This window comes from Cupressus sempervirens, chromosome 3, assembly GCF_028749045.1.
Source record: "Cupressus sempervirens isolate cs-2001-9-10 chromosome 3, ASM2874904v1, whole genome shotgun sequence".
NCBI classification, from domain to species: domain Eukaryota; kingdom Viridiplantae; phylum Streptophyta; class Pinopsida; order Cupressales; family Cupressaceae; genus Cupressus; species Cupressus sempervirens.
This window is the reverse complement of record NC_143120.1, coordinates 899,622,611-899,637,353: the sequence shown is the minus strand read 5'-3', so window position 1 is coordinate 899,637,353 and position 14,743 is coordinate 899,622,611. Positions and strand designations below refer to the sequence as shown.

The window sequence follows — 14,743 nt, the reverse complement described above, 5'->3', positions numbered from 1 at the left end:
CGGGTGGCCACAGGACAGGCAGACCAACCGTCAAATTCAACCCACATGCCTCTCCACCCAAAACTAATAAAAAATAATAATAAAACATTTTTTATATCTTTAGTGGAGGGTGTTAATGAGTCAGTAGCATCTAACAAAATGTGATCCAGAATATTCCGCACTTGGAGCAACAAAATCTACATTTAATTGGCTTAGCTATTACATCATGTGGACAACGTGAACATTTCTCAGTCCACCAAAGTCTATCTTCAAAATTAGTGCTCCACCCCGCCTAAATTTGGCTCTTGCTCTTACTTGCCAGTCAATTTTTCTAACAGTTCAATTCAGAGTTGCCTTCCAAATTTTAGCGGTGGATTTTGTTTTAAAGAGTAGATTATAGACTTATGTTGCTTTTAAACATTAAAAGAAAATTGTGGTACAATTAATAAGAGATGAGGATTACTTTTAGAGTGATTTTCAGGAATTAGATAGGTATCTTCCACTGTTCAGGTCTCAATTGGATGAGGATTATATTGACCAATTTTGACAAAATAAAATATGTTTTGACTCAATGCCAAAGAGATGAGCAATTTGTATACCCAGAAATTACATATTAAAAAGAAAACTGATTAAAAACTTCAAAACACACCCAAAACAATATCATAATTTAAGGCAAATTCCTCTAAATACGGCCATATGACCATCGAATTTAGACCTGATTTGGCATAAGCAATTTCTGGTAAATGTTTGCGTATTCATTCCTCCTCTAGCTTGCGTATTTGCTCCCTCAGCCGCCATTATCACCACTGAGTGACGTGTTCATTCATCTTCGCCCTCTTGTCATTTTTGTGGGTCAACGCAATTTCAAAGAAAACTGTATTTGCTTGTCTGGGCGTGTTCTTCATTCCACAAAATTCCATCCAATCTTATAACCAATATCAAACCTATTCCTGCAATAATTGGTTGTGCAGAGTTTCCAAACTATTGGGTGTGTTTGTGTAGAGTTCAATAGTTTTAGCCTCTTCCGCTTGCAGGGAGTGGTGATTTCCCTGAAACTGAATTTCATAGTTTTGGTCTCTGAGTGTGTTCTTTATTCCACAAAATTACATCCAATCCTACAATAACTGGTTGCACCGAGCATTTTCAAACTAGCGGGTATGTTGGTATAGAACTTCATTGAGTTTTAGTCCATAAACTTGCAGGGAGTGCTGATTTCGCGGAGACTTTTTAGATCAAAGGTAGGTAGCTTTTGGGGTTTGAAATGTTGAAAGTTAATATGAGGATGACCTCAATTTTTAGGCCTTTTTTTCTAGTTCATCAAACTCATTCGTTGTTTATTATATGCAGGTGAAAGGATTCTGTGGCATAAATGGTTCCAGAAATGGAGATTGACATGGAGAATCAAATGCATGAGAAAGATACTCCTAATCCTAACCATGAGATGAGACCGTCAAGGAGTCACAGGGGCAATCAGGTGACCCCGTTGGAAATTGTGGCCTACAGTACTGATGATCCCCGGACAGCACCTGATCCCACAGTACAGGTATGTTCAACCCGGAGATGTCCATTCTGTTTTACCTTTGAAAGAATCAATACTATCCATAACAGGTTTCCACAATCCATGATATTATATTCATACTTCTGTGTAAGATTGTGTGTGATTTTCTTAGCATTGATATTTGGGATCATACTTAATGATCCATCATCAAGATGAGAGGGCTAAGAATGATCCGAAATGTTGAAGCTAACAAAATCACACACAATCTTACCCAGAAGTCCGAATATAGAATCAATGCTATGTTATTTTAAGGTTCTGAATAATCTCCCTCCATCTTTATTTTCAGGCTTCTGCCCCTCCGAGAGTGGTAGAGAACCAGAACATACATGCTTACTCTGGGGGATATAGGAACCCTCTAAGCCTTGTTGTGTTGATTCTACATATCCTCGCCGCACTTGCTGGAATAGGGTTTTTTGGGTTTAAAGGAATCCAGGCTGCTCTGAGGAAGGGCAATGAGAGATTTCACATAGAGAATTGGTATCCACAGCTCGTAGCAGCAGCAGGAGTGGGTTGCATATTCTCATGTGTATGGCAGAGGGTTTTTATATGGAGGCCTGTTGAGATGATAAGAGGAGCATTGTACACAAGCCCTGCATTGAGTTTCATAGCTTCGTTGTTGCTTGTATCCACTTCACTATCGGCTTGTGTGGGATTGGGAACTATATTGTTACTTTTCTCGATTTCCCAAGCCTTGTATTCCTGCTGGGTTAATTCCAGGTTAGTCTTATTTTTGGGCTTTTTCAGTTTCTGCATAGTGTTGAACTTTACCTCAACGTATTTCTTCAGAACCCTTGGCATATTCACATATACAAGTATCTCAGTAAAGGTTTAATAAGATTTTAGCATCATTCCATAAATGTGAAGTTTCCTTTTCCTATGCAAAAGCTACATATTCTGGTAGCATAGCACATAAACAAAGGATCACTAATGCTCAAATGTAGAAATTCTACACTCGAAACAATTTTCTGTAAAATTATCATAGAGAATGATTTGTGCTGATAAGTGGTATCATAAAGTTGAGGACAACTGCTAATGGAGTAGGTACTCCTAGCATGCTGCAACTAGGCCACCTAAAAGCCCGGGTTGGGAAAAACTATAGATGCTGGCCATTAAGTGCCTCAATAATAGAGACAATGTATGATCATTTTTATTTTTATGATGATGTATATTTTTCCAATGGCGTGTGAAAAACTCATGCCATATAATTTGTAGAGATGGTACAAAAGTAACCCACAAAACTCACTTGGGGAATTCTGAAATGAGTGTGGATAGGGATGAAAACCTGAAAGTGAATCTGCTTTAATCTTTATGGTCTGTTTTTCTTTGCATTAAAATAATTTAGAATACATTTCTATAAATATTAGTGGCTTTAGTTGCGACAATCAAACAATCTGAGAAAACATGGGTCAATGAGTTTGACTCAAAATCACACAGTTAAATCCTAATAGTAATATCACAATTTGACTCGCTGTGGAAATTATTTCCTACTTATCAATTGATGAGCTTAAGGGGCTTTCTAATGAATGGTTCATAAGGCACAACACTTGGTGAAGGTTTTGCAAATGGGGTTGCAAGCTTTGGGTTTAATCATGGAGGAAACTCCATAGTTAAGCGCGCTCAGGCTGGAGGAGTACTGGGATGGGTGACCTCCCAGGAATCCTGATAGCAATATCACAATTTGACTTGCTGTGGAAATTATTTCCTACTTATCAATCAATCAAGTCCAATTCAGCTTACCATTACAGTACTCATTTGCAGTTATAAAGGTCAGTTACACCATCATGAACAAAAAAAATCTAACTACATACCATATGTTTCCCTGTTTACTGATGTCCCCTCCCACAAAGATTGTGAAATTAATTAAGTCTCACTATAATACGATTCCTGTCAGTGCTTGAGCACTTCAATTAACACTTGTTTCGTAGGGTGCATAACCTTGGCTTAAGCTTATCTATTAAGAATTTATTCACATTGAAGACATTAGCTGCACCGTAGTAATTTACTGCAATCCAAATCAAAGGTTTGATGTAAGAAATATAGTTCCAGAAGTTTAACCACCTGTTCTTAAAACATGTTTTCTTCTCACTGCATCTTCAACTGCTAAAATATATTTGCCTTTTTAAATTAGGTTCTCTTTTTACCTGATGTACGATAGGAAATGGACCCAATAGATTCTGAGAATGTGTAAAAATTTGCTCGAAAGAAAGTTTGTTCCCTTTGTAATATTCAGAAGTGTTGCTGAAAAATAGCATCTTAAATTTCAATTAGATCAAACTTTTAATAAATGGAGAAAAACAATTTACAGAAAACATTTGTCCTGCTTTTCTGAATTTTCACATAAGCTCGTCAAAGGATATAGCATAACTTCAGTTAGCAGATTAAGGTACAACCCTCAACTCCAACATCGTGCCTGATTGTTGTGACTGTGATTCTAATTTCAACCACCATGTGAGTTTACCTCCTGCATGGCTTATGAGATGTGCAATGATTAGAAGTTTAATAGGATTGTGCATATCCCGTGTGGAATCAGGATGTTGTTTGTAAGATAGCGGACAAGCATATTCCAAAACTCTCTCATGCATAAATTGTTTCCTAATGTCACTTGCAGGATAAAATATACATCAAAGCTGCTCCCTAGGGCTCTGTCCCAAACTAAGAAATACCCGGAGCTGATACGCCCCTCTTACTGGGTCATTTTTATTGCATTCATATGGATCTGTTTCTGGATATTGGGCGTTGTAGGGGCAATCAGCCAGAAATATGCAGCCCTGAGCGTGATGGCGTTCATACTCAGTTTGGGATGGTTGATGGAGGTACTCAGAAATATAGTGCACGTCACAACAGCAAGGGTTTTGGCATTGTTTTATCTGAGGGGAATGCAGTCAAACGTTCATTTCTCTTTCCAGAGAGCCCTAACAACATCTTTGGGAAGCATCAGTCTGGGATCAGTCTTAGTACCTTTTCTAGAAGTTCTTCAAGTCCTGGTAATCAAACATGAAAATCTTATTTCCAAAAATTACCCTATACGAAGAATCAAAATTAATTTAGCTTTTGTGGTGGGTTATAAGTTTATTGTTTGTATTGCAGGGACGAGCAATGAATATGGTTGAAGGAGAAGACGAATTTTGCTTCTCCTGTGCTCACTGTTACCTGAGATTAATGGAATACGTTTTCCGGTTTGCTAACAACTGGGCTTTTGTTCAGGTATACTCTCATTTCAATGAAATTATTTTTAGCAATTAAATAATTTGGAAGAACAATGCCACGCCCAAAACTTCAAAGGAGGCAGATGATTACAGATTCGAATCTTTTAAGCTGATTCATGGAAATTAATGTAGTATTAGGGCCAGGTTACGACAGGAAACCCAAAAGACAGCTTGAATAATATGTTACGATAATAACAGGGCTCAATCCTCTAACCAAAAGAAAAGGGCAGTATTAAATGTGAAAAGATTCTTGGTTTTCAATTGCATCTGGTCCATGAGAAATATTGAATTCGGCAATTTATTTGCAGGTAGCAACATACGGGAAAGGATTTGTGAAAGCAGCTCAAGACACCTGGGCATTGTTCGAAGCGGCAAGATTGGAACCTGTGATCAGTCAAGACCTGACAAGCTCTCTCTGTGTTCTTAGCGGCGTTGCGAGCGGATCACTTTGCATGATAGTAGCCGGCTGCTGGACTTTTGCGACGCACAAAAACTTTACTGCTACAGTGTCTTTGTTATCCTTCATAATTGGCTATTTCATGGTGAATTTTTCGTTCATCTAAATGTTTTGATAGAAATCGAGCGAGTAATTGTTTCCACTCAATTCTGACATAATTCGTATGTGCAGACAAGAATCACAATGGCGGTGCCGCAGGCTTGTGTATGTGCATACTACGTTTGCTATGCAGAAAACCCTCAAAACAGAGAATTTGAAGACAACATAATTTCTGATCGCGTGGGAGAGTTTAAGAGATCCATGGTGTGATTAAGGCAGCCAGCCTATACTACAATAAACTCTTCGTATCTATTCATTATTGATCTGCCGTTAGAAACGGCTATAATCTATAGACATTTGCGCCGATGAACTGCTGCAGACAGAAGTTCAGATTAAAACCTAATGGCCCGCCCTGTACATAGATCCAACAGGCAGAGCGTAATGTAATTTATTTTCAATTTGATTAATCTTGTCTGCCACTGGATTCAGGCAATAGCACCACAATTTGTAATTAAGGCGCGTGCAGACATAATTCGTCTGCAAATCCAGAAAGATGTGTGGTCAATATGAAGCCCTAATTCATAAATGTACTGTAATTTTCGTAAATGACGTACTGTAATATTCATAAATGGCGTGCGGGACTACTAAGTGATCTGTAAAGTGGATTGGGAAAGTGATATCTCAGAAAAAAATTGGAAAAACGCGTTATTCTAATCTCCTTCGTACAAACATTCAATTCAGGGCTACAGTTGAGAGTTACCTAACCATGACAAACAGATCTATCGCCATTGTCAGTTGTACCGTCAACATCGAGATTTCTTCGTCCTCTGGATAAACATAAAAATTCCATGAGAGCCATATGAAGCTGGGATAAGCCCAAGGAAATTATTAAACAAAGACAAAAGCAAGGATTTGACAATCTTAGGGGTCGTTTGGTTGATGGAATAGGAATAGAAAAATTGGAATACGATTTATATTTTTCAGTTTGGTTGATGGAATAGGAATAGAAAAATTTGGAATACGATTTTTGTATTCCCATTTTGCCTTTAAAATGAGTTTATTCCCATTCCAAAAAATAGCTGTTATTGGAATAGCCATTCCTATTCCCAATATTACATGCCTATTTCCCATTCCTATGAATTTTTAAGCAATACGACGAAAGAGGATTAGAACTCATTACTAGATTCCAGCTCACCGAAGATGAGTCTAAAACTAATATAAATCCCGGTAATTAAGATCAAAAAAATGTTTTCTATGTAATGATAAAAGATGTAATTTTCACTAAATTTTGTCTCATAATTGCAGTCTTATTTCATTTATCTATACACTTTGGCAATAGTTCTTTAGCTAAAGTCACATATTGAAGTTTAAAAATGTGTAAGTGATGTAGGTCGACTTAGGATTTGTAGCAATAAACTTCTAATGAAATTATTTGTACGAGAGAGGAATATGATGCAAAATATTTAGCAAATAACTAATAATAATAAGTCATAAAAATATTTGGCAAATAATTAAGAATAATAAGTCACTTTGAGGAAACGAATGTTCAAATATTTCTAGTTAGAATATAATTCATGATTTGATGATGAAATAAGACTCATTGCCTCTTGGGGAAAATTTAGTAGTGTAACAATTTAGTGGTTACATTGTTAATGGTGCAACTATGGTTCAAATGCAGGTTTTCATGTGCTCAAATGCAAGTTTACTTACTAGCTTAAGAAATACTTGCTACCTACTTATGTCCAAGATATCATCTAGGTTGACTTAAATAACAAAATATAGCCTACCTTATGCCAACCTAAATGACTAAATAGCAATATAATAAGCATAATATGAATTAATGAATAGTTAAGGTGGCAACAAGTTGAGTATTCTTAACCTGATGCATACTCTAATATTAAGGGTTTAGCAATGTTAATCAAGTATTGGTGCTTCCAAATGAACTCTTAATCCTCCCACATGGCATCTTCAACTAGTAAATTTTTCCATTGGTGATTGTTCTTGTCCTTAAATTCTTTATGAGTTTCTAAAGAATGAATTTTGGTTGTAATTTGGCTATTTGCTCTTTAATGACCTCTAGTAATTTTGGTTGGATATATCATGGACAATTACTTTGTTCAATTTTTAAACATAAAAAATGGACATGAAAACAATAGTGCAACATCCATAGAGCATGAACATTATATCCAAAATTGCAAGCCACTATTACTAAATGCAAAGGTATGCAAAGGATTCTCTCATGCAAACATCAAATACTCTTTCCTTTCAAGTTCATCTAAAGTTCCTTAGGGCCTTCAAAATTGAGTTTGAAACTATCATAAATGAGATTTTGTATCTTTGAATCTAAACATGACATTGCAATGAAATAAGTTATTAGCATGCTTGTTTGGCAAATTCACAAGCTTGTGAAAATTTTGGCCCAATTCATGCTCATGTGTAAATTACTATAAATAATAACTTTATGTACTTACAAATTAAGAAACTATTATCGTAACATGCATATAGATTTTTTCATATTGTTTTTTGTAAATTATATATTGTCTCTTGTTTGTGTCTCTAATGTGGTAAATGGGAGACACCCCAATACAAATATAAGAGGAATATTAAGATTCCTCCAAAAGGGAAACCTATTTAATACAAAGGGCAGTATCAATGCATAGTCTCTCTAAATACAAGGATACTTTGGGTATTCTTCCTCTTTTCCTTGAGAGAAAGAATTGTAATGTTTTAATGAAAGTATGTGCTATAAAATTGATTATGTAATTTGATCTAGGAAAGTTTATCGTCTTAAAATAGAAGCACTTCATCATTTAAGACCTCTTAGCTCTCGCTCTTTAGTGATTTTATGGACCATAGATGTATTTGTGCTCAATCATCTCTTTCTCTCACTCAATTGCTTCTTTTCTATTTTCATCTATGAAGTTTTTGAGACATGATATAAAACTAATTATGTTATTTGATTTATGAAAGTGTCATCTTAAAAGGGAAGCACCCCATCATTTAAGACCTTTTATCTCCCACTCTTTAGTGATTTTATGGACCATAGATATATTTCTGCTCAATCAACTCTTTCTTTCATTTAGTTCCTTCTTTTCTCATTTCATCTGTGAAGTTTCTGAGACCTCGGGGATACCCCTTCTTAGGATAACTTTGGTATATGTTGACCTAGTTGACCTATACAGGTATAGGTTGACTCAATTAATCTATATTGGTATAGATCGACTAGGTCGACCTATACCTTGGGCATTTTTGGTCTCAAGGTCAATTTTGTCTCGAGGATTCAAATTGGAAAATTAGGTGACCTTATCGGCTTGCTTTGTTTTCACGCTTGAAAACTAGCATAAAAGTAAGCCTGGGTACCTCATTTTTACATCCAAGGACATACATTAGCAATCATAAGACATCTATTATGTGCATAAGGACACTCATGCTATCATATTTTGATCCATTTTTAAGCATTCAAGGAGTTTCAAGATTCAATGATCTTTTATGAGCATTTCCTCTTCAAGATCTATTGTTTCATTGGCCATCAAGGGAGGAGATCTACATTGTGGAATTCATCTTCTTCCTCTTCTATTACTCATATCTACATCTATGGCTCCATGATTTGGTATTGGCAAGATCCATTGCATTTGTGGAGATTCCCTACATCCTTCATTAAAGATTCAACATCTACAATATTGAAGCATTGCAAAATCCTCATTGACAAGAGTTTTAATCAAGTGAGGTGAATATTTACATTTGTCTTGCTTCCTTACATGGTTTACATTTCATTTCCTTTCAAGGTTAATTCCTAAATAGGGGCTTGACCAAGGCAAGCTCCCTGTGTAAATTACTACAAATAATAATTTTATGTAATTAAAAATTAAGAAACTATTATCCTAACATGCATATAGATTTTTTCATATTATTTTTTGTAAATTATATGTTTTCTCTTGTTTGTGTCTCTAATGTGGTAAATGGGAGACACCCCAATACAAATATAAGAGGAATATTAAGATCCCTCCACAAGGGAAACCCGATTAATACAAAGGGAAGTTCCAATGCATAGTCTCTCTAAATGTAAGAATACTTTGGGTATTCTTCCTCTTTTCCCTAACAGAAAGAATTGTAATATTATAATGAAAGTAAGTGTTATAAAATTGATTATGTAATTTGGTTTATGAAAGTTTGTCATCTTAAAATGGAAGCACAACATCATTTAAGACCTTTTAGCTCTTGCTTTTTTGTGATTTTATGGACCACAGATGTATTTGTGCTCAATCGTCTCTTTCTCTCACTCAATTCCTCCTTTTCTATTTTCATATGTGAAGTTTTGGAGACGTGATATAAAACTAATTATGTTATTTGATTTATGAAAGTGTATCATCTTAAAAGGGAAGTACCCATCATTTAAGAACTTTTATCTCCCACTCTTTAATGATTTTATGGACCATAGATGTATTTGTGCTCAATCAGCTCTTTCTTTCATTTAGTTTCTTCTTTTCTCATTTCATCTGTGAAGTTTCTGAGACCTCAGGGATACCCCTTCTTGGGATAACTCTGGTATATGTTGACCTAGTTGACCTATACAAGTATAGGTTGACTCAATCAATCTATATTGTTATAGATTGACTAGGTCGACCTATACCACATGCATTTTTGGTCTCGAGGTCAGTTTTGTCTTGGGGATTTAAATTGGAAAATTAGGTGACCCTATCAGCTTGCTTTGTTTTCACGCCTGAAAACTAGCATAAAAGTAAGCGAAGGTACCTCATTTTCACATCCAAGGACATACATCAGAAATCATAAGGCATCTATTAGGTGCATAAGTACACTCATGCTATCATTTTTTTATGCATTTTTAAGCATTCAAGGAGTTTCAAGATTCAGTGATCTTTTATGAGCATTTCCTCTTCAAGATCTGGTGTTTCATTGGCCATTAAGGGGGGAGATCTACATTATGGAATGCATCGTCTTCCTCTTCTATTATTCACATCTACATCTATGGCTCCATGATTTGGTATTGGCAAGATCCATTGCATTTGTGGAGATTCCCTACATCCTTCATTGAAGGTTCAACATCTACAGTATTCAAGCATTGCAAAATCCTTATTGACCATGGTTTTAATCAAGTGAGGTGAATATTTACATTTGTCTTACTTCCTTGAATGGTTTACATTTCAATTCCTTTCAAGGTTAATTCCTAAATAGGGGCTTGACCAACGCAAGTCCCTCCCCCCCAACAAAAATCATTTTTTCTTTTGTGCAAGAACATGGTTTTGAAATTATAGATTCAGATCTAGAAAATATCAGTTACAAGCTTTCAAAAAGATCTAGGTCAACTTTGTTACAATGCCCTGGGTGTTGGATCTCTAAGCCTATGTTGTCAATTAATGTCCAAACACTTAGTCATTTACTAGGCAAGATTACACGGTCATCACTGCGACCAAGTTATCTACTAATGGTCGAGCGTACAAAGCTTATACTAAGTAGGATAGTGATTATGTTGATCAGTTTTTTGGATTAGATTGTGTGGAGATTTTTGTCATCAACGTTTCGAATCACACTTCTTTTGACATCTCCTGCTCTCTCATCCTGATGATGGATCACGTAGTGTGATTCGAAACGTTGATGACAAAAATCTCCACACAATCTAATCCAGAAAACTGATCAACATAACTAAAATGGATTGTGGAAATCTGATCGCATTAAAGGATAGTGATTGTCGAGTATTCAATTGAGACCAAGCATGTGTATGCACCGAGCAATATAGTAGAGATCGAGCACATTTACAAGTCATTGATTGTCAAGCAAGCAGGTATATAGGAGTCGAGTGACAACATGAAGAAGGCTACATGACCAAGCATTAGAGAACTCAAGTGTCGAGCAATTCAGTTTTGACATATAAGTTTGTAATGACACAAACACATATGTAAACCATTTTGGCCAACTTTTATATGACATTTAATATTTGTAGAGCCAACTAAGAAGGTGATCATGCATCATTTTAGAAGGTAATGATCCCAAGCTGTACAATTCAACCAATTAGAAAATGAGAAAGAAATGGAAAAAGATGATGAAGTGTAAACTGTCGATCAAGATCTAGAACCTTCACAAACATCTATTTAAGGAGGATTCTAACCCTAGAATCGTAACAAAAGTAAAGAGAGAGGTGTATCCCTTATGCGAGTATGAAGGAAGGAATGACTGAGTGTATGCGCATGTGAAGAAGAGAAGACTAAGTTTGAAACTAGATTAGACTGAGAGCAATCAAAGTGGTGAAGGACTTAACAGAGTTATTAGATCAGAAGATCAGATTGGAGATATAGCAAAGAGGAGAACCAAGAGCATCTTATAGAGAAAATTGAGGGTCAAGTACTGAATCAGTTATTGTTAATTGAGACAGGGTAAATCTCTTAACATAGTGGTTTTAACATACCTATGTAAACTTCCTAACAAAGTCCTTACTTCATTGTGCGTGTAAAATCCTTTAACAAGGTGAGACCTAATAGTTTCAAAAGCTTTTAACAAGGCAGGCCCTTCACAGGGTATATCATATCTTATGATCAAACATTGTAACCCTAATAGGTTAACTTTATTGTTGCAACAGTAAAGGTTTGTGGGTTTCATCCCCACCCCAGTTTTACCTTCACATTGAAATGTTTCTAGGTTACCAAATCATTGTGTTATGTGCTGAAATCTTTTATGGATGTGATGTATTTCATTTATGTTTTAGCATTACACTTTTAATGGTAGATATGTTATATGTGATGGATTAGGAGTGAATTCATTAAATTTGTTTTGAAGTCAAAAGTATGAGATCTTGATTCACCCTCGTCTTAGTATCTTGTTTCCCATTAACTCATTCCAACACCAAGAACATGGTGTCATCTCATAAACCTATCGGTAGATGTCACCCAAATTGATATGTACCTGGAGATCTAAAAAAATTGGGGTTTTCTGATTTTTCTATTCTAATAGTATATCTGAAGTCATATTCTCAACAATAGTTTTAGATTTGTAGTTATTGGAGTGAAAAAAATGTATTCCTTTTCATACTTCAAGGTCAATTTTCCACCCTTCTTGTTATCTCTTAGGATAGATCTATTTTCATGTCTTAATTGGGTTAATTGAACACATATATCACCTACATCAATTTTACTCTTGACATTTAATCAATTGGTTCAATTTATATTTTACATTGCACATTTAAAGTTAATGATCGTTGCATGAGAGACACTTGCATACATCCTTAGTATAAATTGGATTTAGTACTGACATCTCTTCATCCTATTTGGGTTTTGCTAACCTAACTTGAGTTGTATTGAGAGTTGTGTTTGGAAGTCTCTCTTTCTCTTGTATTGAATGATGTAATGTGAAAGTCTCTTGTTAATGAATTTATATCATTTAGTTTACATTGTTACATTCATTGCCTCCATTTTCACTTTAAACGAAAATAAAGTGGTATGAAATGACAAAGGAGGAAAATACGCTCACCAAAATACAAACCTATAAATATATTGTCAAACTATAGTGAAAACTAAAATTGAATGAGATTTATAACATACAGGCTAGAATTTGCAAACCGACAAAATCTAAAAGTGTCAAGTAAAGGTCAACTTCTTAGATCAAATTTAATTTAGCATCTAGGTTGACTTGGGTTGAGGTCGAGGTCAACCTCAACTTGCTTTGCAGAAAAATGTAAAATCTAAAAAGTCTATCAAGAATTGAAGCCTTAAATCTGTGAAATCGATCTAAAAAACCTATAAACCTATACTTGCACACGAGAGAGAGAGAGAGAGAGAGAGAGAGAGAGAGAGAGAGATTTGTTGGTGAGGAGGGGCTTGCCTCGACCAAGCTTCAATTGAGGAATCAACCTTATAATTAAATAGATATAAATGAAGGAATGTTAACATGTAGTAGAGATAGCTATAACAATGAAGAGTGTCATAGCTATGTTGATGCAATTATGTTTAACATGTGATCAAGTATGTCAATGCAATAACCTTGACTCAAAACAATAAACAAAAGGAAATTATGTAAGAAAAAACCTCATGTGTGTGGTGTTTTCAAGTTTACCTTAATGATTAATGCTTGAATGTAATTAAAGTAGATCTCCTCCTTCATGGCCAAACTTCACTATCTCTAATGAAGAAAGAGGATAGAACTAGAAGAAATGCATGATGGATAATATAGGTCTTGAATGCTTGAATGATGGAAATGGATGTCTTGATTTCTTTCTTGATAACTCCTTGGATACACTTGCTGGATTGCTTGGGCATAGACTGCATATATAACTTGTGGATTACCAAATAAAGTGAGAAGGCCTCCTTTTATACCAATTGTGAGATTAAAATAAAAAAGGTGGGAAAATTATAATATTTTACACCAGATTGGGAACTAATCAAAAATTATCTCCCATGTTGAGGTTGACCTTAACCTCAATCTCAAGGTGTTGACTTCTAGGAAAAAGTTTCCAAACCCAAGAAATATTATGGGATCAGGGGAAATGTGAAAAAATATCAAGAAAGTAGTAAAAATACAAATGAATTTCATGATTGGAGAGATGCATGGGAGGTCATGTATAGGCATGGATGTCATCCTAGAGATTTGAGCAAGATTAGAGGAAGAAATGTATTGTTATTTAAGTAATTAATTGCAATACAAGGTCTTAACATACCAAATCACACTAAGTGGATCTAAAGTCTTACAAAGCGAGTGCACTTTTTAAAATGATTCATTTAGCCCCCACTTTAGCGACAGTATGAGGAAATTCATAATCACAATAAAGGAAGAGGGATAGAAACAAGAGACAAATTGCAAAGAGATAGGACATCACTAAGTCTAAGGATGTAAGCCCCAAACTAAGGATCTCAATTACACATCTATGCACAAGTCTGAATGAAAACAAAGCAAAAATTAAAATTAAAAACAAATGACAAAAAAGGGGTTCGTACTAAAAAAAACTTCAAATCAACTAGCATAAGAGGCCTTGGCTAGAAATGTCGCATCCACCAATATCATGTTTGGAAAGCCATTGAAAAAGCATAAATGATCACATAGGAAAAATAAGAGCATCACCAATGATAACAAAAACTTCATGATCTAATCTATTGCCATTAGAGAGAGAGAGAGAGAGAGAGAGAGAGAGAGAGAGAGAGAGAGAGAGAGAGAGAGAGAGAGAGAGAGATGATTACCTCACCTAGTAAGATTTTTATGTCTAACTATGAACCACCAAATGATAGGATTAGATAGTCTAGAAAGTTTATGTGCCTAGTAGTCAATCCAATAAAAACTTTGCACCTCCTAGAAACTTTGCATCCATGTGTATGTGTGTTCCCCATGAATGGACTGGGCTCATCAATCCATGAAGAAATGTATGCATACATACGCACATATCAATTTATTTTTCACCATAGGAATTTCTTGTATTTGCACTCTTTATGGATGGGTCTATTATTCGTAGAGTTGTGTATATGCAAATTTAAATCTCATGGATGGATAGGGCCACTTATACCCATC

General features: G+C 35.4%; 1 protein-coding gene across 1 annotated transcript; it reads left to right on the top strand.

Moving 5' to 3' along the window:
- Positions 1-717: 717 nt before the first annotated feature.
- On the top strand, positions 718-5,868 carry LOC149569701 (Plasma-membrane choline transporter family protein). Its single transcript, XM_089822424.1, has 7 exons — positions 718-1,217; positions 1,327-1,522; positions 1,824-2,254; positions 4,146-4,521; positions 4,625-4,741; positions 5,052-5,285; positions 5,372-5,868. Exons 2-7 carry the CDS (start codon positions 1,349-1,351, stop codon positions 5,507-5,509), a joined length of 1,470 nt encoding a protein of 489 aa, XP_089678550.1. The 5' UTR covers positions 718-1,217; positions 1,327-1,348; the 3' UTR covers positions 5,510-5,868.
- Positions 5,869-14,743: the final 8,875 nt, after the last annotated feature.

Bases quoted from the DNA above. Each gene is read 5' to 3' on its own strand.
- LOC149569701 (XM_089822424.1), top strand. From the start codon at position 1,349: ATGGTTCCAGAAATGGAGATTGACATGGAGAATCAAATGCATGAGAAA. The intron at 2,255-4,145 runs GTTAGTCTTATT...TGTCACTTGCAG, and splicing joins TCCTGCTGGGTTAATTCCAG to GATAAAATATACATCAAAGC. The intron at 5,286-5,371 runs GTGAATTTTTCG...TCGTATGTGCAG, and splicing joins TCATAATTGGCTATTTCATG to ACAAGAATCACAATGGCGGT.